The following is a 27,655-nucleotide window of genomic DNA, read 5'->3' on the forward strand; positions in this document are numbered from 1 at the left end:
AAGAAAGAAACGTCCTAACAGTTTTGCAAGCAGGGGAGATTTTATCAAATTATGAGGTAAATAAATCAAAAACTACGTTATAAGGCCATGTTTCAACATTATTTAGAGTCTAGCATCCATGTTTTCAAGCGCAACTTTAAATGTTTGATCACCTTCATGAAAGTAGTGCTACAGCCTGTGGGTTTGACGTTTATACAGTATAATCCATAATAGGGCTTTTCATCAATTGTCATTTGTTTCGAGCTTCTGTCATATGTTGTAGAATCTGTGTATAATATTAATATACACGGATTATACGACATATAACAGAAGCTCGAAAAAAATGACTGTGAATTAATAGCCCTATAGAAGCTTTATTAGTCTTAACAGTGTGAAAATGCTCAAATAGCTCACCTATGTGTCGCTTTTGTAGTAAATGCGCTGGAAGAAATTCTTTTTGATAATCCATAAAAAATAAATGGCATAAAGGATAATATTGTAAAAAAATATTAATTTTACGAGTAAATTTTAATATTTATAAAATTCTATTCATTACTACTATACTTTTTATAAAATGTAAGCTTATATACAAAATTATTTCATATATTTAAAGGAACAATATTATCCGCTGAGAGTCTGGACATCAATAACGAAGTAAGTGCAGAAAACGTTGAATTAATGAATGAAATAATAAACCTTTTGTTAAGTGGTCTACTAAGAGCTCAGAGTATAATCTTAGTTCACATAAAGCACACCAAATGGCGTTTGAGATACTGCATAGTCTAATGGTCAAACTTCAACACTTTAAATGCCGCCTACTTTTTAAAAAAATTAAATAATTGATAAAAAATCTTCAAAGAAAATATTTTATTATTTTATTTCTCGATTATGTCGCAATTTTGATATCATTTCTTTTTAGGCTTGCTAATTATACTAAATTTCAATAAGCGATGCAGGGCATGTAAAAAACGATTTTAGTTGTTAAATATGTTCAAAATTCTGTATCTACTCGTTTTCTCTTTTCTCGATTATTAGTTTTTATTGTATAGTATAAAAATTATTGTAATCACTGAATATATAGATAGTGAAAAAATAATCATATTAATTAAATAATGAATAATTTAAGCTTCATACAAATAACTGTTATCCAAAAATATTCAAAAACTGAACGAAATAGCCATCTCTATGTTGCTGATGACGACATCGCTGTCAACTAATGTTTACATCTCCTGTATAGCTTATTGAATTTTAGTAAAGATGTTTTGAAAAACAAAATTATTTAAGCGCTTGGTCCATTATTGACGTCCAGGCTTCACCTACTAACCTTTCAGTTTACTTGTGCTGACAAAATAAGATCAAATTATTCAGACCTTAAGATCCGCCTTTCAACGTTACTTAACTATGTTAAGTTAGTTACTTAACTAAGTTGAAGGTAAATTCTTTATGGCAGTTACGTATATAGGTATAAAATTAAAAAAAGGCGCTTAAAATCAATTTTCATGATTGTGCAGCCATCGCATCTATTGCAAAACATCTACAACTGCAACCGCTAACAGGACATTCTTGGTGTTCGCTGGAAATAAAGAAAAGCTTTAATATTGTGCGTAAATCTGGCAAAAAATATAAATATACGTGAAATACTTAGTGGGGTTGAGATCTGGACTGTTTTGAGTCTACTCCATTAATTGTTTGCTCAATGTCGAAAATTTTTGGGCGATTAGTGATTATTGATAAAACATGTGTCCATTTTTGCACACCAGAAGCGAAAAAACAAGCCAAAGTAGTGGAATAAATCGAAACCGATCTACCGAGGAAGACTAACCAGCAAATTAGCTAGAGACGTGATAGCAACTTTTAATTCACATTAATTACTTGTAAAATCATGTAAAGCAATAACTGGCTTGTACTGTGACGTTTTATTGAATGGTTTCCACGATGAATTGAGAATTCGTTGCGCTCCAACTATATATTGATTGTCCATCCATCATATTAGCCAGATCTAGCACCACGTGATAAAACTTGAATATTGGCTCAAATGATGCCGTTTTCAAAGAATAAGAGCTTTTGAGATTCTGAACTCTATTTTGAGGAGAACGAGTAAATGAATAAAAAGCGTCATATTAAGTATATTAATCGTAAAGGTGGCTATACTGAAAAATAAATGAACAAAATAACACATAATCTACTATATTATTATGCTCTATATTTTCTCTATGTTATGAGATTGATCAGCATCTTATTAATTCGATGAATTAATTAATTATTTTAATTGCTACTCACGAAAACAAAACCAAAATTTAATAAAACTTTCCAATAAAAAATATTCTCAGGGCTAATTGATTTTAATATATTACCTTTAGTTTGTGGCTTCTAGTATTTCTCGTTGCTTACTTTATCCAGGACAAAACAAAGGAAATAAATATGCTCACAATCATATAAATTTTATAACTATTATTTATTTATATACTATACCATAAATATAAGATTTAAAATGTATGATAAACTTTATTCTGTTGTAAAAATTTCTCATCTAATAAAAAAAATCTTTATTTTACTATCTCGTTTTTTGAACCAAAATTCATTTAAATGATTTGGTAGACTGTTATTTTTATAAAAAAAACAAGATTTAATTTTCACTTTTTAAATAGATTACTTATATCTTCTATGAATTTATGAATAAATAAATTATGCTGTAAAACTGTTAAGTTGGCAAAAAACAAATATGGTCTGTAATATAAAACAACTCTCTCTTTTCACAAATAATCTGACTAAACTTTTCTATCTTCTTTACTTCTTCTCATTGATTGTGTTGTCCTCGGTTCTACCACAACGTGCTCCTCGGATGCTGCGACTGTCCTTCTCCTTCAAACTGTTTCACAAACAAAAACAGCACTCGCTCGAATTCTCTCCTTAATTAAATCTCTGACTCGATACAAACAATATCAATCTTTATAATTCCAAGATTTCTTCTCTCAGCTCGATATCTCGTGCAAGTTGCTATAAACCGACTACTCGCCCCAGATAGAAACTGGAATCTATTCGGACACAAGGAGTTTGTATTTCTCGACTTGATCACGATTTCGTCTCAACACGAATCTGTTTCCACGGCCACCAAATTAACCACTTTACACAAAAATACTACTTTCGAACTGGACTGGTTGCTTCCGATCTTAATTATACAGTGAATTTTTTTCCCTCATCAATCTGAGACTCACCACTCGTATTCCCCTTCCATCGGTCTCTTCTCCAATCACAACCTCCACACATCATATCCCTACTTTTTTTTCTTAAGAACAAATAGTATTGTATACAAATTTTATGTCTTGTCAATTTCCAGGAGTTATTAAAATTAAATTTTATTAACATTTTAGAAAAACCCTCTATTCTAAACTAAACAAAATTGTTTACCATCGTTTCTTTCTAGGAAACCATTTAGAAACATGGTCTATTGTTCACTCCAACGCGGCACAATTAACTTTCTAAACCGACCGTATTCTAGTTCATCGTTTTGAAATGTATTAATCCGTTCGTAGAAACTTTACCACTAAACTTTTACTATTCCACGAAACACTGCTTACCGCTAAATTATTTTATTTACAAATTTTGGTCATATACAGGGCGATGAAAATTTACGATCTCGTGGTCTTTGACATAAAATTAATTCTCTAAATTCTCCCTATAAAAATTATTTAACAATTTATAAAAAATACTTACTCAAACCATTCGCACAAATGTCCCGCATGTCCACCATGCCGGCAGGTTTGACACCAAGTGAACCAAAGTTCAAAAGGCGTACTTTTTGCCCCAGAAGACTCACCCGTTGTTGTACCCATATATTGCAGGCAGATCGCACATCTTGGAAGAGGCTTCCGGCAGTTTGGACAAGATGAGAGCTAGAACAATAAAACTATAGAGACACCTATCGTACCTAGTATTTTCTACATACCTTTGACTTTGTAGATGAGGTTTTGTGGAGTTGTGGAGGTCTATTTCGGTCGTGGCTTGACAGATAGGCAGATATACTTTTGCCGCAAAAATTACAAGAGACATAAACTTGTTGAGGTGGTTTTTCCGAGTGTCTGTATGAAGCCAGCATTATATCGAAGTCTGCTCGTTCGTGAAACATTTTCCAACTGTTTAAGACGTTCCTATAACTGAAAATGAATAGTTTTTAGCAAATTATATGTTTAATTTGAAGACTCTTTACTTTTCTATCCAGTTCTTTATTGATTCTGAGCCCAAATCGTGGTGAAATGCCCTTGTTGCTATTAAAGTGGTAGACTGGATGTCTCCTACGTTGTCTAGGTACTTTTGTAGAAGTTTTAAACCACTCGAACTGTTTCCTGTAAACAACAATTACTATAGTTACAGAACAAGTAAGAATCAGGACATAAACTCTCGCAGAAATAATTTTTTAACACATTTTTGCACAATACTAAAGGTATACGAGTAAAATGAGTATTTAGTATTAAAATTAGTTTAATATTTAAATAAAATATAAATAAACTGTTTAAAGTATTTTAATTTCGTTGAAATCATAATATTAGAAGTATAACTTCTTACGTGCGTACAAAATACACACACATTCTTTTTTTATATCTTCTTCAGTTGTTCCTTTGTTTGATATTATCAAACCTAAATACTTGTACTTGTCTGTTGCTTTGATTTGATTACCTTCGTCTATTTCCATCTGTTTTATGTCTGTATTCTCCATTGGTAGATATTCAAATTTTATTTGAGTTTATTTCCATCACATTTATTTGTATATTCCTGTTCCAGTTTTCTCATCATAAAACTGGGGCCATCTTCGTCTTGTCCGATCACCATTTGGTCGTCAGCAAACCTCAGGGTATATAGATATTTGTGATTTACTAGTATACCCATTTCTTCGCACTTTCTTTTCCATGGTTTCACGGTTTTTTCAGGAATATTTTGAACAGGGTAGGACATGTGGTGCAGCCCTGTAGCAGTCCCTTTGTCGTCTTAAATGGACTGCATATTCTATTAACCATTTTGATAGCTACTTTGTTATTATTGTAATAGTACTCTTACTGCTTTTATTAATATTCGTGGAACTTCGATGTCTTCCATTGCTTCCCATAGCTTGATTCTAGGTATAGAGTCACAGGCCTTCTTAAGATTTACAACAGTCAGATAGACGATCTATTCTGGACTTTTTTTTTTATTAGTTGTTCGACCATGTAAATGTAATCTAAGCATGCGATAACTACCTATTTTTGCACAGATATATGTTTTGTACCCACCTGTAACTAGAAGACCGTCCAAATTCCCTTCGCTGCAAAGTTCTTCGGATAGTTTTTTAACATATTCTAACAGTTTTTCGTCCGGTAAGTACATACAAGCCAAGGCAACTCTGTCATCTACAGCTAAACCTTTTTCATTCTAAAATATACGTATACCGTATAACAAATAGTAAATATTTTTGAAGATATTCTTCTTTAGCGGCGAATCGATTGAGGGTAAAATTTGATTGATCCCGCGCATGCGCACACCGACAGTATAGTATTAGTTGTTATACGGGCTCTGATTGGGTGTTGAAATTTTGAAATGATCTGTCAATAATTGTTCAATATGGAGGTTATCGGTAAACAAAAATGTTGTATAATATATTAGTTTTTATTGTGGTGAGGACAGAAATAAAATCAAATTTATAATTATAGTGACTTTTTAAATAGTTTTGAAAAGCCGCAGGTACGTAATTCTAAATGTTTCAGTTGGAAATACCTAATAGTTTCAATACCTATCTATTTGGAAAATGTAAACAAAATAATGTAGTTACCTATTAGTAGGCAATGCTTTAATTTACATAATCTGATTACGAACAAACTTTCTACAAATCTTCATCTCATATATCGTTTTCTTACTCTATATTTTGTTGTATTTTATTTCGACAAAAATCAAACTAATAATTTTATTAAATTCATATAAATTTATGGTGTAAACGTTTAGTTTGTGTATATTCACACATGACGTATACGAGAGTGTGGTGCAGTTTGAAATGGCGTCAACTTTCGTACGGCGCGGTTGACGTGAAGGGGGTTCAAGCCCCAAGCAAGTTATTATTTTTTTATTTTTTTATAGATTTTATGATTGTAAGTATATTATTATATAATTTTTGAAGATATTCTTCTTTTTGAAAGTGGTAGATAAGAAAGTTAGTTTGATTTTTAAATAAAATAAGTACAAATAACCTTTTAAGTATATTTACTTCGTTTAAATTACCTATTATATAATAGAAGAATATCTTCTTACGTGCGTACAAAGTACACACACACATTATTTTTTTTTATAAATCAATATTTCTAAGACAAAGTGGATAGTATTAGAAATATAACATAATAAAAGGTACAAATAAAAGTAAAAACTATTTTTATTTTAACCGAACCGTATTATTACAATATTAAACAAAGAACTTAAAATATTTCCTTTAAAAAAATATTCTAACAAACTAAATACCAAAAACACAGAACTAACACAGTTCTCACATTCATAAATATGCAACTTGACACTTTTTAGCAATTATACGTAAGAGGTATATCGAATTGACTTTTATGCATTCGGAGAAGTGGCCCGCCCAGGAAGACCATGTGTTTATTCTAACACTTAACAAAAATAATAATTTATCGTTGAGTATTAAGTAAATTCCAACAGATAGCAGTTGAAAGATGGAAAGTTGGAAAGATTAATGTAGATCAAGGTATGCTTTCTTTTGACGGAGAGAAGATAGAACGGGTAAACCATTTTATATACCTTTGAAGTTGGTTAAATGTAAATTGCGACTCTGATAAAGAGATAATAACCAGGATCGAAATATCACGTAAGGCTTTTATGACCTGGAAACTAGTTTTATGTAATCGAAACCTGTCGACGAATATTCGCAAGAAGAGTGGATATAAAGATACCTGTAGACAGGTTCGATAAAGAATATAGAAATGCTTTGGTAAGAAGAAACACGACAAAAGTACAAAGAGGCAGAGGAAATATCCAAAATACGATTAAAAACGATGTGGCCAGAAGAAGTTAAAAGAATTTGCACAGAGAAGACAAAAAGAACAGCTAGGAAAGCAATTGAAAAAGAGAAGAAACCTACATACACAAAGACATAAAATCTTTCTACATATAGTAGTTACTACTAAGTTCCTACTAAGAAGTTAAGAAATTCAGAATCTAAAAAGAATAATACAAAGTACTACAGAAACAAAGAAGGTTTACTTCTAGCAGAAACCACATGAAAATTGGGCGGGATACTTCGAAGATCTGTTAGATATAGACCAACAAGAGGAACTAGAGCGAATTGACAATATGAAGAGGGAATGTGCGAGGATCCAACTCTGAATGAAATTAAAGAAATAATTTCACTTCAGTATTACAGTGAGTAGTGAAGAATGTAGTATCTAGGGGCTCAGGAGACTTAGGCCCCGAAAACCCTGTAGATGACGTCAGAGAGAATGTCGAAAGCTCGGCACAGTGACAATCGACGCGGTTCAGCCCGGAAGCCTGGTGAGTTTAATATTTATAATTTTATAACATTAACCCTAAAGAAAAATTAATATATCTGTTCCGATGTGTGGGTTAACGGAATCAATTAAAAATAAGTGTAAACAACGAACAGTAATATTTATTTTATTTTTGGTTAAAAGGCGTGCTTATTCATCTCGTAAGAGGGTTGTTTATTGTTTGAGGGCAGCAAAGGGGTCTGAACTGCCTGCCTGCCGTGACGATAGTGCAGAGACCACGACACTATTATCATCATGTTTGCGGTTTTACAATATGGCTAGAAAAGGCAATAAATTACTACATCTGGCGTTTTAAAAGCTCAGAACCTTTCTGTAGGTTTAAGAAACGTCTTCTAATGTATTTCCAAAGTGCGTTATTGACATAAGATCTGATAAGATAATTAATTTATATGGAATTCAGTTTGTTAAACGGAACACACCAAAAACATATGGTTAGGGATACATTTCGTTTCGTAGAATTTAACGGCCCATATTAGTTCGTTTTGAGAAAAGTTATTAAAAAATAAAATTAGCAGAAATAGTAATTAAAGCGTATCGCCACATATCGAAGAAAGTACTTACCAATACGTCGTCATAACTAAAATCGTTTGTAGTCAGGAAGCAAAACATGGCTTTCAAGTACGGATCACTCAATTTTGCGACGCAATGTAAACAATTCTGTCGCCACATACTGGCCGGATCATCCGAGAACCCAGACAAGGCCATAGCAACAACGTTCAAGCTCGAACCATATTCTGCATCATTAGGCGCTCTGCTGAGGATTTCTATAGCTAGTTGGACCTTGAGGTTAAATACTGCTATTGTTGCCGCTCTAGTATAAGCTTTTGCGCTCTCTAGGTGCGCTATGAAGTCTGCCAGATACTGTGAGTCTCTTTCCAAGGGCCAGCTGCACAGACGAAGGGCTTTGTCTCTTTCTTCATGCCTGAAAAGAGACACAGTCGCTAATACATATGCTCCATAGCATTGCCATATAATACCTAGACTGCGCAATGCAATCTAAAAACTGTTCCTTCAGTGCGACAGAGAAAAAGTTGCGAGCAGTGTTTGCATCTCTTTCCAATCGGTAGGGTTTATTGACTCCGTGACTTTCCCACGACACTCAACAATCTTCAAATATAGTGGGAAAGTCACGTGGTCGATAAACCCCGTCGATTAAAAGGAGATTCAAACAGTGTTCCCAACTTTTTTCTCTGTCGCACTCGGGGAACGGTTTTAAATTGCAGCTGGCAGTGGGCAGTCTAAGTAATATGGTCTATGGTCCAAAGTGTACCTTTCCTTTTACCTATAATATACAACCGAACTCTGACAATTGGGATACCCCAACTCACTCCACGCTACTGTCACAACTTCAGATTTGTTCTGAACCAAGTCAATATTTGACACAACCGATAATACTCCGGGATATTTGTCATCTGGATCCTTAATGATGCCACTCTCTACTAATTTGTCGGTCAAATGCAGCCAATTCCATACGTTTGCCAAAGATAGATTGTCTTTGATTATTTCGGCATTTTTGGAAAATTCTTCCTGCAATAAAGACGCATTTTTAGACGACAATACATTGGATCGAACCAAGAATTTAAAAAAATGTCAAATCATGTATGAAGCCATCAATTCAAACGTGGTGTAACCCACAACCCACAATTTTGTCAAAACGCTTTTATTACATTAAAATTATTCCTTATTCAAGTACTTTCAGATGCAGAATGAGCAACACAGGTGCTGGTCCAAGTTGTTACGATCAGAGGAAGGACTTGTTCCTATGCTTTTTAGATTACGAAAAAGCGTTTGACCGTGTCCGACACCACAAGTTAATGCAGATCCTCAAGAGACTTGATATAGATCAAAAAACATAAGCTTAATTGAAAACTTGTACTGGTATCAAACGGCACAATTAAAAATAGACAATTCTATATCCAAGCCCACACATACAGGGTGTAAAGAAACTCTACCGACAAACGAAGACAGGAGATTACTCAGATAATTTTAAGATAATTTAACCCAATTCACGTAGTCCGAAAATGCTTCCTAAGGGAGCTAGAGCTCTTTGAAGATGGCGTCATGTAATTAGTTTTTCTTAAATACCTCCAGAACGCTTTTATTTAGAAAAACTAAAATTGGTATGCTTATTTACTTTCCAGAGATGGATCGATTTCATCCATTACGAATTTCCAGTACCAGTCATAGGCGTGCGTTTTGGGTAGGGCAACGGTTATTTTATCGCATAACTTTTTTGTCTTTAACTTTTAAGCATTTCTGACACTGTATTATTAAATTGTGAGGTATTCTAGTACTAAAAGGTACTCTTGCTTTAAGTCGGTAGGACACACCGTTTTCTAGAAAAATCAATTTGAAAGTTTTTCGTTTCTGGCATTTGAAAAAAAAATGAAAAAAAAAATAAAAAAAAACGATGCATTTTACCAACTTAAAGCAAGAGTAACTTTTAGTACTCGAATACCTTATAATTTAATAATCTAGTGTCAAAAATGCTTAAAAATTAAAGACAAAAAAGTTATGCTATAAAGTAACTGTTGACCTACCCAAAACGGACGCCTATAACCGGTACTAGAAATTCGCAATTAATGAAATTGATTCATCTCTGGAATATAAATAAATGTACCAGTTTTCGTCTTTCTAAATAGTTTTTTTTTATTTTTTTTTTTTGATATTCAAAAAACGAAAAATTTTGAAATCGATTTTTCTAGAAAACGGTGTGTCCTACCGACTTAAAGCAAGAGTACCTTTTAGTACTAGAATACCTCATAATTTAATAATCCATTGTCAAAAATGCTTAAAAATTAAAGACAAAAAAGTTATGCTATAAAGTAACTGTTGACCTACCCAAAACGGACGCCTATAACCGGTACTAGAAATTCGCAATTAATGAAATTGATTCATCTCTGGAATATAAATAAATGTACCAGTTTTCGTCTTTCTAAATAGTTTTTTTTTATTTTTTTTTTTTGATATTCAAAAAACGAAAAATTTTGAAATCGATTTTTCTAGAAAACGGTGTGTCCTACCGACTTAAAGCAAGAGTACCTTTTAGTACTAGAATACCTCATAATTTAATAATCCATTGTCAAAAATACTTAAAAGTTAAAGACAAAAAAGTTATGCGATTAAATAACCGTTGCCCTACCCAAAATGGAAGCCTCTGACCGGTACTAGAAATGCGCAATGGATGGAATCGATTTATCTCTGGACGATGAATACGCGTAAAAATTTTCGTTTTTCTAAATAGAAGCGTTCTGGAAGTATTTAAGAAAAACTAATTACATGACGCCATCTTCAAAGAGCTCTAGTTCCCTTAGGAAGCATTTTCGGACTAGGTGAATTGGGTTAAATTATCTTAAAATTATTTGAGGAATCTCCTGTCTTCGTTTGTCGGTAGAGTTTCTGGACACCCTGTATAAGAAGGGGTGTTCGGCAGAGAAGTGTGCTTTTCCCTCTTTGATTTAACATTTATTCGGAAGCCATATTTCAAGAATCTTTGGCAGATGCAGAGAGGGAAATCAAAGTGAATGGAGTATTGATCAACAACATACGATATGCTGATGATGGTGTCTTAATTTTGTGACAAGATAGTCGATCTTCAACAATTTGTCACTATAATCGGATACAGTAAGCAAATGGGATTAGAGATTAATACCAAAAAGACCAAATTCATGATCATCTCCAGAAACTTGGATGCACTTGAAAACTCCACCATAACACTGAATACCAAGTCCATTGAAAGAGTGAGTAAATTGAAATACCTGGGAACGTGGCTTTTTGAAGACTGGGCATCGGACAGGGAAGTAAAATGTCGCATTGAGCAAGCTCGACAAGCTTTCGTAAAATTCAAGAAGGTACTGACCTGTTCAATCTTCAACTGAGACTAAGGTTTACTAAGTGCTGCGTATGGTCGGTGCTGCTATATGGCGTAAAGGGCTGGACACTCAAAACGAGGGATATAAACAGATTAGAAGCATTCGAAATGTGGCTTTATCGCCGTATCCTAAAGATACCATGGACGGCGAAAGTTACAAATGTAAATGCCCTTAAAAGAATCAACCAAGAACGCCAACTTTTCGAAACCATCAAGAAAAGGAAAATGGTGTATCTGGGTCACATCATGCGAAACGAAAAGTACCATTTCCTTCAACTTATAATCGAGGGTAAAATTGAGGACAAGAGAGGAATAGGATGCAAGAAAATGTCCTGCCTCCGACACATAAGGCAATGGACAGGGATTAACGACATACAATCTCTGATACACATTGCAAGAAACAGAGAGTTAATGGAAAATGTGATCGCTAACATCCATTAGTGAATTTGCATCTGAAGAAGAAGATGCACAGTGGCTCAAGCATTTGTTGCTCACTACACTCTGCATCTGAAAATACGTAAGTAAGGGATAACTTTATTGTAATAAAAGCGTTTTTGGTAAAATTGTGGATTGTGTAATATACCACTTTTGCACTAATAACCTCATATATTTTATTGTTTTTTCTGCTTTTATTGTCTTTATTAACTTGTAACTGATACCAGGACATTTCTTACAAGATATAATTTACCTGAATTCCATATCTAGCTTTTGCTCGTTCTTTAATTTGATAAGATATGTCATCAACGAAAGAATCATCCACATATCTGAGAGTTTTCCTGCCATGCGTCCATACGATGTTAGATGTTGACCAATTCACAGTCATTCTATCAAAAACTGTGTAATCTTTTATAGTTCCTACGAATTATAAAGACTATGAATTTATACTTTGCTCACAAAACCCAACAATATAGTAGTACCAGGTAAGAGACTCATTAATATAGGTTGGTATTGTTCGAGGTCTGAAATTACATAAAAAAGGTAAATCCCTTGTTTATGATATGCTACACCTCCAACAATTGCACCCACTGAACTGAATATTAATGATTCTCTTAGATTGCTGGTACAACTATACACAGTTAATAATGGTGGAAGAATCTTTACCTGAAACTGCGATGGTCAAAAGGCGATTTTCATCTGTTGAATGCCAAGAAAACGATGTTACATTGTGCGGTGAACCAGGTGTTATAATCCTTTCCATTACATTTGGTTCCACCTCCTCATTATCAACCATTGTATGTTTTATATCATACAAATTAATCACAGAACTATCACGTTGAAGAGAAGCTAATGAACTATACCTATTATATTTAACACAATATAAGTAAGGCTGAAAATATACTTAATTTCAATATTATTTTAACAAAGAACTTAAAATGACAACTGCTGAAAAATCTAGGAAACTTTTTAACAAATCTTTAACTAATAGTCTAGTCGCAACATAGGGGGTCCCGTGTACACTTTTAAGTCGCTGGGATTTGATGGTAGTATTGTAGGTTTTTTGGGTCGCTGAATCCAATGGAAGCGATCTGGAAGCCCAAATGTGGTGCGTTTAATTGTTATTAACAAATTATGGTAAAATTAGGTGTTTTTCAGGAATTATTAGTAGCCCTGTAAATAAATTGATAGTGTTAAGGTCTTCTCTGGTGTATTTTTGGTCGCTGAATCTAATGCGACTAGTCGCGATTACTCAAAATATGTTCTTGTTTTGTTAATAACAAAATAATTGTTTATTCGCCGAAAAGCTCGAAATGCGCTATCTACAGCAAGTTTGTAGTCTTTTCATAGTATTTTTATACACTAAATCAATTGCCACTCGTCGTGATAGCTTAAAACACGTTCTGACTTTGTTATTAATAAATTATTGCAAAAATAGTGGTTTATAGTACGTTTACTCACGGTTTTTGCTCTAAATTTTAAAAAACCACTTGGATTGACATGAAATTTGGCATACACTACACATAGCTAACACGTCAGACAAAACAAGTGATATTGTGCCGATGTCTGCTTTTACCCTGGGGGGTGAGTTTCACCCCTTTTCGGGGGTGAAAAAAGAAACCTTTAAAATAAGTCCGGAAGTGGACAAACTGATTAATTCTAAGCAACTTTTGTTCTATACAGTTTTTTCACTAAGTCAATACTTTTCGAGTTATTTGGTTTTTTTTGTTGAAAAATGAACATATTCACTCGCAAATAACTCGAAAAGTATCGATTTAGTGAAAAAACTGTATAGAACAAAAGTTACTTAGAATTAATCAGTTTATCCACTTCCGGACTCATTTTAAAGGTTTCTTTTTTCACCCCCGAAAAGGGGTGAAACTCACTCCCAGGGTAAAACCACACATTGGCACAACATCGCTTGTTTTGTTTGACATGTTAGCTACGTGTGTGCCAAATCTCATGTGAATCCAAGTGGTTTTTTTAAATTTAAAACCGTGAGTGAACGTACTATAAACCGTTATTTTTGCAATAATTTATTAATAACAAAGTCGGAACGTGGTTTAAGCTATCATGACTAGCGGCAGTCGATTTAGCGTATAAAAATACTATGAAAAAGACTACAAACTTGCTGTAGATAGCGCATTTCGAGCTTTTCGGCGAATAAACAATTATTTTTTTATTAACAAAATAAGAACATATTTTGCGTAATTGCGACTAGTCGCATTCGATTCAGCGACCAAAAATACACCAGAGAATACCTTAACACTACCAATTTATTTACAGGGCTTCTAATAATTCCTGAAAAACACCTAATTTTACCATAATTTGTTAATAACAACTAAACGCACCACATTTGGTCTTCCAGACCACTTCCATTGGATTCAGCGACCCAAAAAACCTATAATACCATCATCAAATCACGGCGACCTAAAAGTGTACACGGGACCCCCTATGTTGCGACTAGACTATATATAAATACTCACTTAGTTGGACACCATGCAATTTTGAGCACATTCTTTGCTTGTGGTATCAAAACCACAGGTTTTTCAAAATTTCTGATGTCCCACAAACAAATTTGGTTTTCGTAAAACGAAGCCATGTGCATGTCCTCACTAGGATTTGAGCAAACTCCAAAAACACCTTTGGTTAATGTAGAATTTACTATTTTGTTGGGATCTTAAAGAAAAACAAAACTTTTATCAATCAACTTGTTAAAATCTGAATTTTCAAGTTTTTTATTTAAATTCACAGCTTCTCATTCGCTGACGACACCACCATAATCGCTGTCTATGAGGACCCCATTATCGCGTCTGCACAACTTCAAAACCACCTTGACCAATTGGGAACATGGCTCAACAAATTAATGGAATGTGAAAGTACATGAAACGAAGTCAACCCAAGTTACTTTTACAAACCGAAGGGATGTCAAGTCCAACAATAACATTAGATGATACACAATTAGAAGTTAGCACACAAGTTAAATATTTGGGACTAACCGTTGAAGATGAACATGGAAGCCGCACATTCAAGCCAAGAAAACCCAGATCAACATCAAAATACAACAAATGAGCTGAGTTATGGGTCGAAAATGAAAACTCGCTATTGAAAATATACTGCTCCTATATAAATCTATGATATACCCTATTCCACGAACATACGCCTGTTTTGGATTACTTCGACAACGAATATTTTACTGTGCAAAATAAGAAGAACGAAAGTAAATTGCAAATTACATTGTTGTTTATTGGAATAATTATTAGCGCCATTTATTTTCGTACTTCTTATGTTGCACAGTAAAATATTCGTTGTCGAAGTAATTCAAAACAGCCGTATGTTCGTGGAATGGCCCATAAAATAAAACCAATTTGGACCTATGATGTCCAACTCTGGGGTTGCTCAAAGTCATCAAATACCAAGATAATATAAAGAATCCAATCAAAAATATTGAAGATGACATTCCACATGCCCTGGTATGTAAGCAATAAAACCCTGCCTGTATGAGGACTCAGCTGCACCTTTAGTAGAGGAAGAAATTCAAAGAATCACAAAGGACTATCATGATGACCTGAGAAGTCATCCAAATGATAAAGCAAGACTGCTAAACACTCCTCCCAGATTTGCAAGATGACTGAAGAAACAATGGCCAACAGACTTAATAAATTAACTATATGATCTAATGTAAAAAATATAATAGGAGGGTTGCCACAGGGCAGCTTCTTCCTCATATATTTAACACTCAAACTATTAGCTAAAACTTACAGCTTCGATGAAGCAGATTGTAAATTTAAAGTATGTAATATAAAAAAATTCAGACTTAATATTAATAAGCTTACCTCTCAAATCAAAAACCTTAATGTGCTTCCCATTCATTCCAGCTGCCAGCACTTTACTGGTGTTATGGAACCATCCCAAACTATAGGTAACTTCCGACGTACCAAATTCAGCCACTGGTTTCACCAACTCGACAGCTGGCGCCATTGTATTCACAGCCAATCTTCCACTGTGGTTCACATCGTTACACGAGTTGAATTTGTTGATGTCCCAAATAAGAATAGAACTGTCAGATCTGTATTTGTCCAGGCCAGCTGCTAACAGATTGTGTTCTAAGGGGTTGAAGAGGACTGCATTGCAATGTCGACTATGCCTGGGTACTAAAAAACATTTGAAAATTTAACTAATAAAAAAAGAGAGAAAGATAGTCTTATTATTAGATATTGCCTAGATATTATTAAAACTTGCCAAGTTCTTTTCCCGGATATCCATACACATCATGCTCAGAAGGACCAAACGTTGTTAGGGCTACTCTTCCATTCACAAGGCCTATCGCCAAAAGCAGATCACTGTCACATTTTGGATATATATCAATACTTCTTACATAATGGTGATTCGTATTGGTGGTCAGTATTTGGGCACATGTACTGTCAGATACTTTAAAAACTACAACAAAAAACATAAAAGAAGTAGGATTTAAAAAATTGTTTGTTTTTTGACTCTTATTTCAAGATGAAAATGAAAGACAGTTAATATTATATTTCCTTTTTAAAATTTTACTGTGTCATCTTTGAAATATTTAGATAACAACGAGCTTTCTCTAATGTGTGTAAACAAATTAAAAGAGGAGTTGTTAATTTTTAAACATTTTGTCATCAGATTTCGTTAGTTTCATGTTTACTTAAAAAAGTTGAGTGACAAACTTCTTAGTTTATAATTTTAACCAACACAGCAATAAAATATAATTCATGAAGAAGTTTTCTGGAAAATTTCAAGTCCAAATATGCACTAGTAAAAAAGTTAGGTGGCTTATAGACGAGTGGCACTCCCCCAAAAAACGCATATTTCTGGAGATACTGACCACGGTATGGTGAATGGCTAATTTTGATCTTACTTGTAAGTTTTTGATGGTGCTGAAGACGAAAATAAGCTTTGTGTTGAATTCCAGATGGGGAAAAATTGTCAAAATCTCAATTTTACCCTAAAAATAAAAAAAAATGAAATCAAGTTTTTATTAAAATTAAAATTTGCACCATTTTTTTCTATAAATTCTTTGTATCCTATATTTTAACATACCTAAACTTGATTAAAAAGCTAAATTTAATTTGTCACTCAACTTTTTCGATTAAACTTTACAAGTCAAGAATCTGCACCTTTTACTTTAAACAATTCATAACTTTTATTATAATAAGACAGAAAGATTGAAACAGGTACCCTTGTCTTCAGAAAGGTGAGACAATAGTCTTCAGGTAAAAAATATTAAAATAGAACAGAGTTATAGGGAGTTAAACGCAAAAAAATGTGATTCCATCTATTTTAATTTTTAGGGTAAAATTGCGATTTTGACAATGTTCCCTCACGTAAAATACAAAATAAAACCTAATTTTCGTTTCCAGCACCATCAGAAACATGGGGTTTGACCAAAATTAGCCATTCACCACACCGTGGTTATCAGACCACACAGTATCTAGAGAAATAAGCATTTTTTGGGTGTGCTGCTCGTCTATAAAGTCACATAACTTTTTTACTATCGCATATTTTGACTCAAAATTTTCCAGAAAACTTCTTCAGGTATCATACTTTATTGCTGTGTTGGTTAAAATTATAAACTAAAAAGTTTGTCACTCAACTTTTTTATGTAAACATGAAACTAACGAAATCTGACGACCAAATGTTTAAAAATTAACGACTCCTTTTTTAATTCGTATAAACGTTTTTGACAAAGCTCGTTGTTATCTAAATATTTCAAAGATGACACAGTAAAATTTTCAAGAGGAAATATTTACAGTCCCTGCTCAATTTATTAGACTCACCCGAGAAATATCAGTTTTTTTAATTTCAAGCACCTTGAAGTATCTTCAAAGTTATACTGAACTGCTAAATGGGTTAAATAACAATTACTTAATAATCATGCTACATATTGTAATTAAGCTTAAAATGGTAAATTTTTTTTATTGAATTGTGAAAACTTGACAGATGGCAATAGAATGGGATAAAAGGGCGCAATGACTCGATTTTTTTCAACTTTAGTTTTTAGTTAAATTAGTGATCGGTGTTCATTTTTCTTAAAATTTGCTGTGGTGAGTGTTAATATTGTTCTAACGTTGTTCTATGTGAACGTTAGTTTTTAATTTCTTTAATTTATTTTAAGATATTAATAGAAATATGTTAATTTCTGAAAGATGAATATTTTGGAATCATCTCATATGTTGCTGCTCTTTTAGAAAATATCGCATGTTGTCAAAAAAAAATAGCAAAAAAATGCGGTGTATCTTAATCTTTAATTCGAACGTTGAGTCAGAAACCTAAAGGGAAACATCATGTTAGATCGATTTGGAGGGGTTGGTATGACAGAAAGATTTCAGTCACTCCGAGAGGACAACGATTTTTAATGAATTTGGCTGTAAAACACAAAATAGTCACCCATTGCGATATAAGGAATAAATTGGAAGAAGCAGAGTGTTCAGTATAGCAGTCCACTGTACGCCGAAATTTGCACAGTATGGGATTCAAATGTCATAGGCCAGTTAAGAAACCCAACCCATCACCAAAAATACTCTAGAAACGCTTAGTTTCAGCCAATTTGTATAAATATTAGATGACTATAAAATATTAATGCAAATTGGCCCAAACTAAGCCTTTTTGAGCATTTGTGGTGATAGTTGGTTCCTTAACTGGCCTATGACATTTGAATCCCATGCTGTACAAATTTCAGCGTACAGTGGACTCCGATACTGAACACTCTGATTTTTCCAATTCATTCTGTATATCGCTATGGGTGACACTTCTGTATTTTACAGCCAAATTCGTTAAAAATTGTTGCCCTCTGGGAGTGACTGAAATATTTCTGCCATACCAACCCCTCCAAATCGATGTAACATGATGTTTCCCTTTAGGTTTTGGACTCAATCTTCGAACTAAAGATTAAGATACACCACATTTTTTTGCTATTTCTTTTTGACAATATGCGATATTTTCTAAAAGAGCAGTAATAGAAAAGATTTGCTCAACAAAAAGATTTTTACAATCATCTGTATGAAAAAATTCAACTAGAAGATATTCATCTTTTAGAAATTAACATATTTCTATTAATATATTAAAATAAATTAAAAACTAACTTATACATATACATAGAACAACATTAGAACAATATTAACACTCACCACTGCAAATTTTACGAAAATTGAACACCAATCACTAACTTAAAAACTAAAGTTGAAAAAAGTCGAGTCATTGCACCCTTTTATCCCATTATATTGCCATCTCCCAAGTTTTCACAATTAAATCAAAAACTTTCAAACTTTTTTAACTTAATTATGTAGCACAATTATTAAGCAATTGTTATTTAACCCATTCAGCAGTTTCGTATGACTTTCAACCTACTTTTAAGGTGGTTCAAATGAAAAAACTGATATTTCTAGGATGAGTCTAATAAATTGAGCAGGGACTGTACAGTGACCAAAAATACAGCGAGGTAAATTTGAAAATTTTTGGATGATATTTGATTTTTGAACATGTTCCACTAAGATAAAAATAAACTTCAGATTCAGATTCAGCTACCTCGAAAACATAAAGAATCACCAAAATTGGTCATTCGCCTTAAAGTTGATTTTCGTGGTCGTGGAAATGTAATTTTAGGGGTTGCTGCTGTTTGCCAAGAGAGGCTTATGGTCTGCTCTGAACCAAAAAGAAAACGAACTGGCTCAATAAGCAAAATTATAAACAATTTGAAGTTTTTAGATCTGAAAATCTAAAGACTACTGGAACCAAGTTCCAGTTACAACCCATATTGATGCCTTCTAAAATTTGCAAGACAAACGAATGATAAATGAGAAGACTAGGGGAAATATAAGATTGCATTTCACAACCCATCTATTTATCTAGGTAAAAGCGTAAAATTTCAACGAATCTCGGTTCCCCGTATTCAGATAGAAGTAAAACTAAGACAAAATGAAAGACTGTTAATATTTCATTTTGTTTCAGAGGTAGACCGTCATCCTCTAAAGCAGACCATAGACCAGACCATGGGTCTCTCTGAAGAGCTCAAAAGAGTGAAATGAATGTAAGAGGATGATGGTCTACCTCTGAAACAAAATGAAATATTAACTGCATTTCGTTTTCTTCTAGTTTTACTCCCATCTGAGTACAGGGAGCTACTATTCGATTGAATTTTACCTAAATAAATAGATGGGTCGTGGAATGCAATCGTAGATTCCCCTAGTCTTCTTCTTATTTATCGTTCGTTTGCCTTGCAAATTTTACAAGGCATGAATTTGGGTTGTCACCAGAACTTGGTTCCAGTACAAGTCTTTAGATTTTTGGATCTGAAAACTTCGATTTATTCTTATTTCAAGCTATATTTTGTTAAATAAAGCCGGTTTTTCCTTAATTTACATCAATATTGTCTAAATAACACCTACTTACCTGAGGGGTTGTTCTCATGGGTAAGAGGTTGCACTTGGTAAAGGCAAATTTCAGCGCCCCATGTAATAAACTTATTGTAAATCGGGGACCATTGAATTTCTAGCTTTCCAGACATGTTAGAAGTACTGAAAATTAAATTTTATTACATTTAAAAGACCGTCATGTTTACAAACATTAGACATATGAGGTTATGTTTTTATTTTGATTTTGGCATAGTCATAAGTCAGAAGTAGAAGATCGACATCATGACATCCCAGCAATGTTGCCAGTCGGAGGAAAATTTCCCTATTTCCTGGAATTTGCAACAAAAGGGAATGTTTACTCCCCCAAAACAATTCAATGGCGGATCTACGGACTACGGGGGGTAATAGTGGAAGGAAAAAGGTCCAGAATATTAAGGAAACTTACAATAATGCATAAAAATGATTATTTACTTATTAAGAATTAAACATTTCTTCTCCCTCGATGAAGTGCTCGAACTGATCGAAGTTGAAGTTATTTCTTTCTCTTTCTGCTTTAGTTTAATAAGAGGAATCACATAAATATATGAATATATCATATGTCATATGCCATGTAACTGCATCCGGAGCACCTGGTGCCCAGGTACTGCTAAGACACGTCATCTCCTGTAGTTTTGAGGGTAGGATATCACTGCTATAAGACACGTATCTGGAGTTTTGTGGCTTTTCGGTACCAAAATTGATGCAAACAGATTACTCAGTGGTTTTTGGGTTTTCTGAACACGAAGACGCCATCAGAACCGCACCCGGAACACCTGTGCCCAGAGTCATTATACTAAAGGCACGCATTCTTCTGGAGTTTCGTGGCAGTTCTCGAGTTTTTGGCACTAAATTGATGCAAACCCCCGGACCCCTGGAGTACCTGGTGTCCAAGACTTGCATAACAGCTTAATTAGGTGCTCCGAGCACTATAGGGACTAGGTAGTCCGAGGGAAACCCCCGAAACTCCATAAGATGACGTGCCTCAGCAATTACACTGCGCAACAGGTGCCCTGGAGGTTGGTTCAGATGATGTATTCGTATTCGGCGATCCCCCCTTTCCCCGAGTAATCGTTTTCATCTATTTAGTGCTGAAATCCTTCGAACCTCCAGATGACGTGCCTTTCCTTAGCAGTAACTCTGGACACCAGTTGATCATGAAGTCGGTTCTGGTGGCGTATATTCATGTTTAGCGACCCCAAAAACTCCCCGAGTAACAAAATCTGGCCATCGTTTAAGTCGATAGGTGCCACAAGTCGATAGGTGCTGTATTTAAACATTTATTTATTTTTTCCTAAATATCCTGGTTTGTATTGTCTACTGTCCACCGTACATTGTCTTGTGAGGTGAAATGTTAAATAGTCAGGATTGAATAATTCTATTTTTAGCAGCATTGCGAAGCATTTCGTAGCTGTGGATTCCTGTCCATTGGCGAATATTACGCAGCCATGACATCTTTTTACTCCCAGACCTCTCTTTACTCTCTATCCCAGGCAACTAAATAACGTTTACAAAACGTTGAAAAGACGTCATAATTATCACCAAACCACGTCAGTTTATCACGTTTTTTCGACGTCGAAAGTCACTGATCACCATAACTGACGTCATTTTTATGACATTTTAGATGCGTGATATCAAAAACGTAGTTTTTGTCGTTTTTTAGATTATTTTTCATTTTATGGTTTTAAAAATATGTACACAATAATAATTATTCGTATGGGCATTGTTGGTATTGCAATTTTTCATTTAACTGTTTAAAATTTAGCTTATAGGCTAAAAGTAAAACCAAATGGAAGACTATAAAAAAATGCATAGAATTACAAACAAATTATAATTCCATCAATGCAACATTATAGAATTTTCACTTTTTATATATGTAGGTATACCTACTTACTGTGTCAAAACTGAAACAACATATAAACTAATAAATAATTTATTAACAAATTATCCAGCATAATATCTTAATTTAACGTAACGCTGTCTATTAAATCAAAAAGAATCGTAAACAACAGACAATAATTAGTTCATTAACAGAAAATAAACACATAAACAGTTAAATGAAGTTTGGAGTCAATCATGTCAATATACAACATTAACATTATAAGCATTAACTGTTTAAGCTCCTCCCATTTTTGTGACGTCAGACTTGGGCTGTCTGAAATGAAAATGTGTTTTTAAACGTATTTTAACGTCATTAATCTTACGTATTTAAAATAACTTATAAAAGACGTTTATACGACGTAATGTTCAAACACGTGTATATATTCAACCTAAAACTGACGTTTCCTCGACGTTATTGACGTCACTTGCCTGGGATCTTTCCTTCGAGTATCAGTTGCTGAAAAGTCGTATCGTTCTCCTCGTAATATGTGCCACAAGTATGCAGTCTTCTTACTGCTATTTACATAATAAAAAAAGTCCGCTATCCTGAAAGTTCGCTCTTCTTATAGTACTTTCTTATTTCTGATACTGTGCCACTGTGCGTCCATGATATTTTAAGATATGACGTCTATAAGAATTCGACGCAGGCACCACATTTCAAAGACTTCAACTTTGTTAATGGAGCTGGCCTTTAACGTCCATGCTTTCATTTCGCATAGGCGTAACCAGGATAATCCTAAGTAAGGGGTTACAGTTACAACTACTGGAAAGGGGGGGGGTTACAACTACTGGAAGGTCTCCGAAGGGTATGGTGTTAAGCGTATAGAGCTCAAAGTACATCCCAATGGGGGGGATATAACCACCAAAACCCCCCATGGTTACGCCTAAGCCATTCCGTACAAGAGAACAGGCCAAACAACACTTTTACCCTCTCAAAAAAGCATTTCCGATTTATAAATAAATAATGTTTATAGGTCTTGAGCCCACACTTACAGTGTATTTTTTTGAGTGTGGGGATTTGTGCAGGGCCTTAGGTCTATTATATTTCCGTTTTAAAACCGATTTTGTAAACGGGAGGGAATTTTTTTCATAGGTAAATGGAAGGTGAAGAACAAAGCTTCCTTGAAGGTTGGCAACACTGTACTGTGTGAACATAGCTCTATGAACCGAGCCTAGCTTTTTTGAGGTTATGGTTAAGTTCTTCAATCTTCAATCCAAAATATTGCTGCTGGTTAAAACATTATATAGCAAAGTAAAGATAAATATAATAAATTATAGTCACAATTATAGTTTATTGTAAAACAGAAAGCAGTAATCATGCCAATTGCCCAACTGTCCGGTACCGACATAAGTGAGTCTGCAAAATCAAAAACGTTCGTTTTTCAGGATGAGGGACACACGTTAGGCAATGCTTTACGATGCGTTGTCTCCAGTTACCCCGAAGTACAATTTTGTGGATACACAGTTCCCCATCCAGCAGAAGCCAAAATGCACTTCAGAATTCAAGTACACTCTGGTAGGGCTGTGGATATCTTAAAGAGGGGCCTCGAAGATTTGATGCAAGTTTGTGATATTACTTTGGAAAAATTCAACGAAGAAGTCAATAATTCGTAGTTTTTGAAATAGTATGTGTTACTTTGTATATATTTGTAGGTTTTTAATATAGTTATTACATTTTTATACTAGTGTCCGTTTTTTAAATTTAATCATTCACAGCATTAACCCTTAAACGCCCAAGGGTGGGTAAAAAATGTCCACCTAATGCGTATTCCCTTGTAACATATTTATTAGGTGTTCCAAAATTTTTCAAAAATTATTGTTAAAAAGACTGCCCTTTATCGAATGTTAATTTAGTTCTACTGATATTTTTGAAAATAAAAGTAATATTTTGAGTTCAATATGAAAACCACATTTGTGCGACAAACTTTAATTTGTTGCATTGACTTATTTCAAATACTTTGTAAGCGTTTAGACGTTTTATTTTTTGCATGAAAATGGAGCCTCATATGAAAAAAAGTGAAGATAGATTTTTTGTTAAGAAAAAGTTTAGTTTGAAATATCTGTGGGGTACTATTTTTTTTAAAATATTAGGACCATTCGGCTGCCCCAAGTAGAAACACTATATCCATTTTTTTCAAAATCACTTATTGCATTTGGGTGTTGTTATCAGTGCCGGATTAACCATTAGGCAAAGTAGGCAGTTGCCTAGGGGCCTCGGCCCCAAAGGGGGCCTCGCGGGGACCAAAATGAAAAAATGTTGAAAGATTCAAATATCGCACAATACCATAAAAGTTATGGTGGATGTATAAAGCTACATTACAATGCATACTTTTGTTCACGTTCACATAGAAAGTATATGCTGTGGGAATACATTGCTAATGAATGCCCTTTGGTAGAAGGACCAGTACTACAGATGGAAACATGAATCGAAACTGAGCAAAAAAACACAAGAAAAATCAGGAGAAAGAAAAGATCCTTAATCAAAATCCAAAACAGAAGCAAAACTTATTTAAACTCAGTTTCACACGGAAATCCATAGCTAGTGAAGCAGCAACCAATGAAAATGCACGTGATGAAATAGAAATAATTGAGGGAAACGTAGCTTCCCTAACTGAAGAAGATGAAAAAACATGTAACGACAGTTCTATTGCAGTTCAAAAAGTTAAAGCACCAGAAACCGAAACTAAGTTAAAAATTGAAGTTAAAGATAAATTCGGTCCTAAATTCGGAAAACGGCATAGGATTACGGAATACGGTAACTAAAGAAGTATGGACATTTTGGATTGGGAAAGGTCTTCAGAATGTAAAGACCTTGATGGAAGTGTTTCAGCGTCAAAAAGAAATTTTGAAGGCATTACAAGATTTTTATACAATCTATGGTTTTTCGAAAACAAATCAGTGGAACAAAAATTAAAAGAGATTGGCTGACGTATTTTTCCTCAAATAGAATATCGTATTTTGGGTTTGTTCAGTCTGTGTACAACTTTTTTCCATCCTCTACCCATTGTTGGGAAGTTATGATCAAATGCTTAAGCGATCTCATTCGCCACGATCTAGTCCTTATAAGAACTAGCAGCATGTGCCATAAGACCTTTGCCTAAAGGTCAAAACGCTTTCAAATTTGCTCTTCATACTCTTGCTGAAGACTCTAATCAGCAAGCTGAAACAGTTAATGATGCTAAGTATTTGTTGAAAGAAATGTCAAAAAAGAAGAAACGTTCATAATGAATGAGTTTTGGGTAACAATTTTAGAACGCATCAACGCTATTAGTAAATCATTGCAGAGAGAGAGATTGAACTTCAAAGTGCAGTTCAGCTTCTAAATTCACTTTTGGAGTTCTTAAAATTCCAAAAAGATAATTTTGCTTATTACGAGCAGATTGCCTGCGACCTACAATACTCTGAATATTCTCTACTATACTCTAATTACTGAGCTGAGTCGTCGGTTGACAGTGTACGGGTCAATGAACTCCGTATTTGGTCTTTTGTGTTTTTCCAAAATTGACTGATACTCAAATAAAGGAGTGTGCTTCGAGACTACATAAAAATATTCTGATGATATTGAATCTGAACTTGAAAATGAACTATAACAGTTCAAATATTTTATAGCCCAGCTTCAAACTTGCAGGGAAAACAATTTATTCCTGCTTCACAGTCATTTTGGGTTATTTCGCAACAGGCGAACGGATATTTTCAAAAATAAAAATTACTAAAAACGGAGAAACCTATGTTTCTTAAGGGGCCTCATAGCTTGGGTTGCCTAGGGGTTCAATCCGGCACTGGTTGTTATCTACCATTTACCAAGAAAAAAAAAATAAAAAATGAGTAGAACCGCAATTTAACATTGCTATGAAACACATTATATCACATTCAATCTTCACCACTTTACGTTTTCTACTCTGGTGAACATTTTTGGAATTGGCGCTTACAGTGTTTCTACTTGGGACAGCCGGCCGCATTACCTGTATACCTCTGTCACCCCAAGCTATGAAAACACTAAAGTGTTATATGTGGTCTATTACTATATGGCTGTGAGACCTGGGCATTAAAATAGTATGACGTCCACAAACTGAATTCATTCGAAATGTGGATGTACTGATGAAGAAGTACTGGAAATAATGAACATATGTCCTCATATGAACATATTTCATATGGTCAATACAATCAAAATTAGAAAGACGTCATATCTAAGACACATAATGCGCCATAGGGAATTTGAGCAGCTCCAGGTAATATTAGAAGGCAAAATCAAAGGTAAAAGGCGTATAGGAAGAAAGAAAAAATCCTGGCTCCGAAACATCAGAGATTGGACCCACACAACAGGGAATGACTTAATTCATCAAGCCCAGCATAGAGAGAAATTTGGCATATTGATCGCCAACCTCAATAGAGAAGACACTCAGGAGGAGGAGGACCCGTATGCGCACCAATAATGAATATAAAATTCTTACTTGTATGTCAAAAAATTGCAATAAGTATCTCTTAAAACACACCAAATTTCATTTGAACATCTCGACCGGTTTTAGAGTAATAAATAAATCGTCATATTGCAAGAAAAATTTCAACACCCTTTATCGCGGAAACAAGGCATTTGCGGACATACAAATATACCAATAGAGCATAATGTCATTATTTTTTCATGCAGACTTACCCCTTAAAGTTTGTCGGACTTATTTACAAACACCCTGTATACGAGTATTATGCGATAAAGCAACTAAAAATACATAGAAATAAAAATTGGTGAATAAATCGATAAAATTTTACTTTAACAGAAAAGTTATCTAAACAATTTGATTCTCTTAAATTTCTATAATTTATATTGTTATTGTCTTATACTACTCCGTGATAATATTATAATGTGTTTAAAATGCGCAATATTTTACTTACATTCCTAATTGTTTCAGCATATTGGGAATATTAAACGAAATCCTTCGTTTGACAACAGCTCTTGATATCTCATCAACATTTTCATCTAAATTTTCCATCACAAAACACACTTTAAGAATCAATAAATACTTATTATATTTATTAATTATATCCTTGTTATTATAAAGTTTGCCTGTTAATACTCATTATTTAAAAAATTTACCGCGTTTTTTATCAATCTGTAATGTTCTCAAATGTTTTTTTTTTATATTAAAACAAAAATTCGGGGCACATTTTATTCTAGTTTATAAATAAACAAATTTGAAATAACGTAAAAGTACAGATAATAAATATTTACTATAGATCATAGATAATAGGCATCGCATTTGGGTGTCGTGTTACAATAATTCATCATTATCATTTTATTATAATCGCTGTAATTTACCGATATTAAACAGATTTTATTAAGTATGTAAACATACCAATGTGGACATTAACATAAAATTTTATTAAGAATGAAACACTCTTAAATACCAAACAGTAATTATAATAAACAACAAACACAAATTTCGGAAAAGACGCAATTTTTCCAAGAAATTATCTCAGTTAATATTTTGCCTGACTTTAGAGTTATATTTCCTTGTTTGTGTATCTAATAAATACTCTTT

At 33.8% G+C, this 27,655-nt stretch overlaps 1 protein-coding gene across 1 annotated transcript; it reads right to left on the reverse strand.

Moving 5' to 3' along the window:
• Positions 1-488: 488 nt before the first annotated feature.
• On the reverse strand, positions 489-27,180 carry LOC114334823 (GATOR complex protein MIOS). The gene is made up of 14 exons (XM_028284920.2): positions 27,009-27,180; positions 20,242-20,366; positions 16,066-16,263; positions 15,660-15,977; positions 14,310-14,502; positions 12,490-12,686; positions 12,077-12,243; positions 8,800-9,044; positions 8,079-8,439; positions 5,244-5,382; positions 4,187-4,322; positions 3,926-4,133; positions 3,694-3,872; positions 489-1,552 (listed from the first exon to the last, which is right to left on the reverse strand). Exons 1-14 carry the CDS (start codon positions 27,104-27,106, stop codon positions 1,477-1,479), a joined length of 2,640 nt encoding a protein of 879 aa, XP_028140721.2. The 5' UTR covers positions 27,107-27,180; the 3' UTR covers positions 489-1,476.
• Between the last annotated feature and the right edge of the window lie 475 nt (positions 27,181-27,655).

This window comes from Diabrotica virgifera, chromosome 9 (assembly GCF_917563875.1).
Source record: "Diabrotica virgifera virgifera chromosome 9, PGI_DIABVI_V3a".
Classification (NCBI taxonomy): domain Eukaryota; kingdom Metazoa; phylum Arthropoda; class Insecta; order Coleoptera; family Chrysomelidae; genus Diabrotica; species Diabrotica virgifera.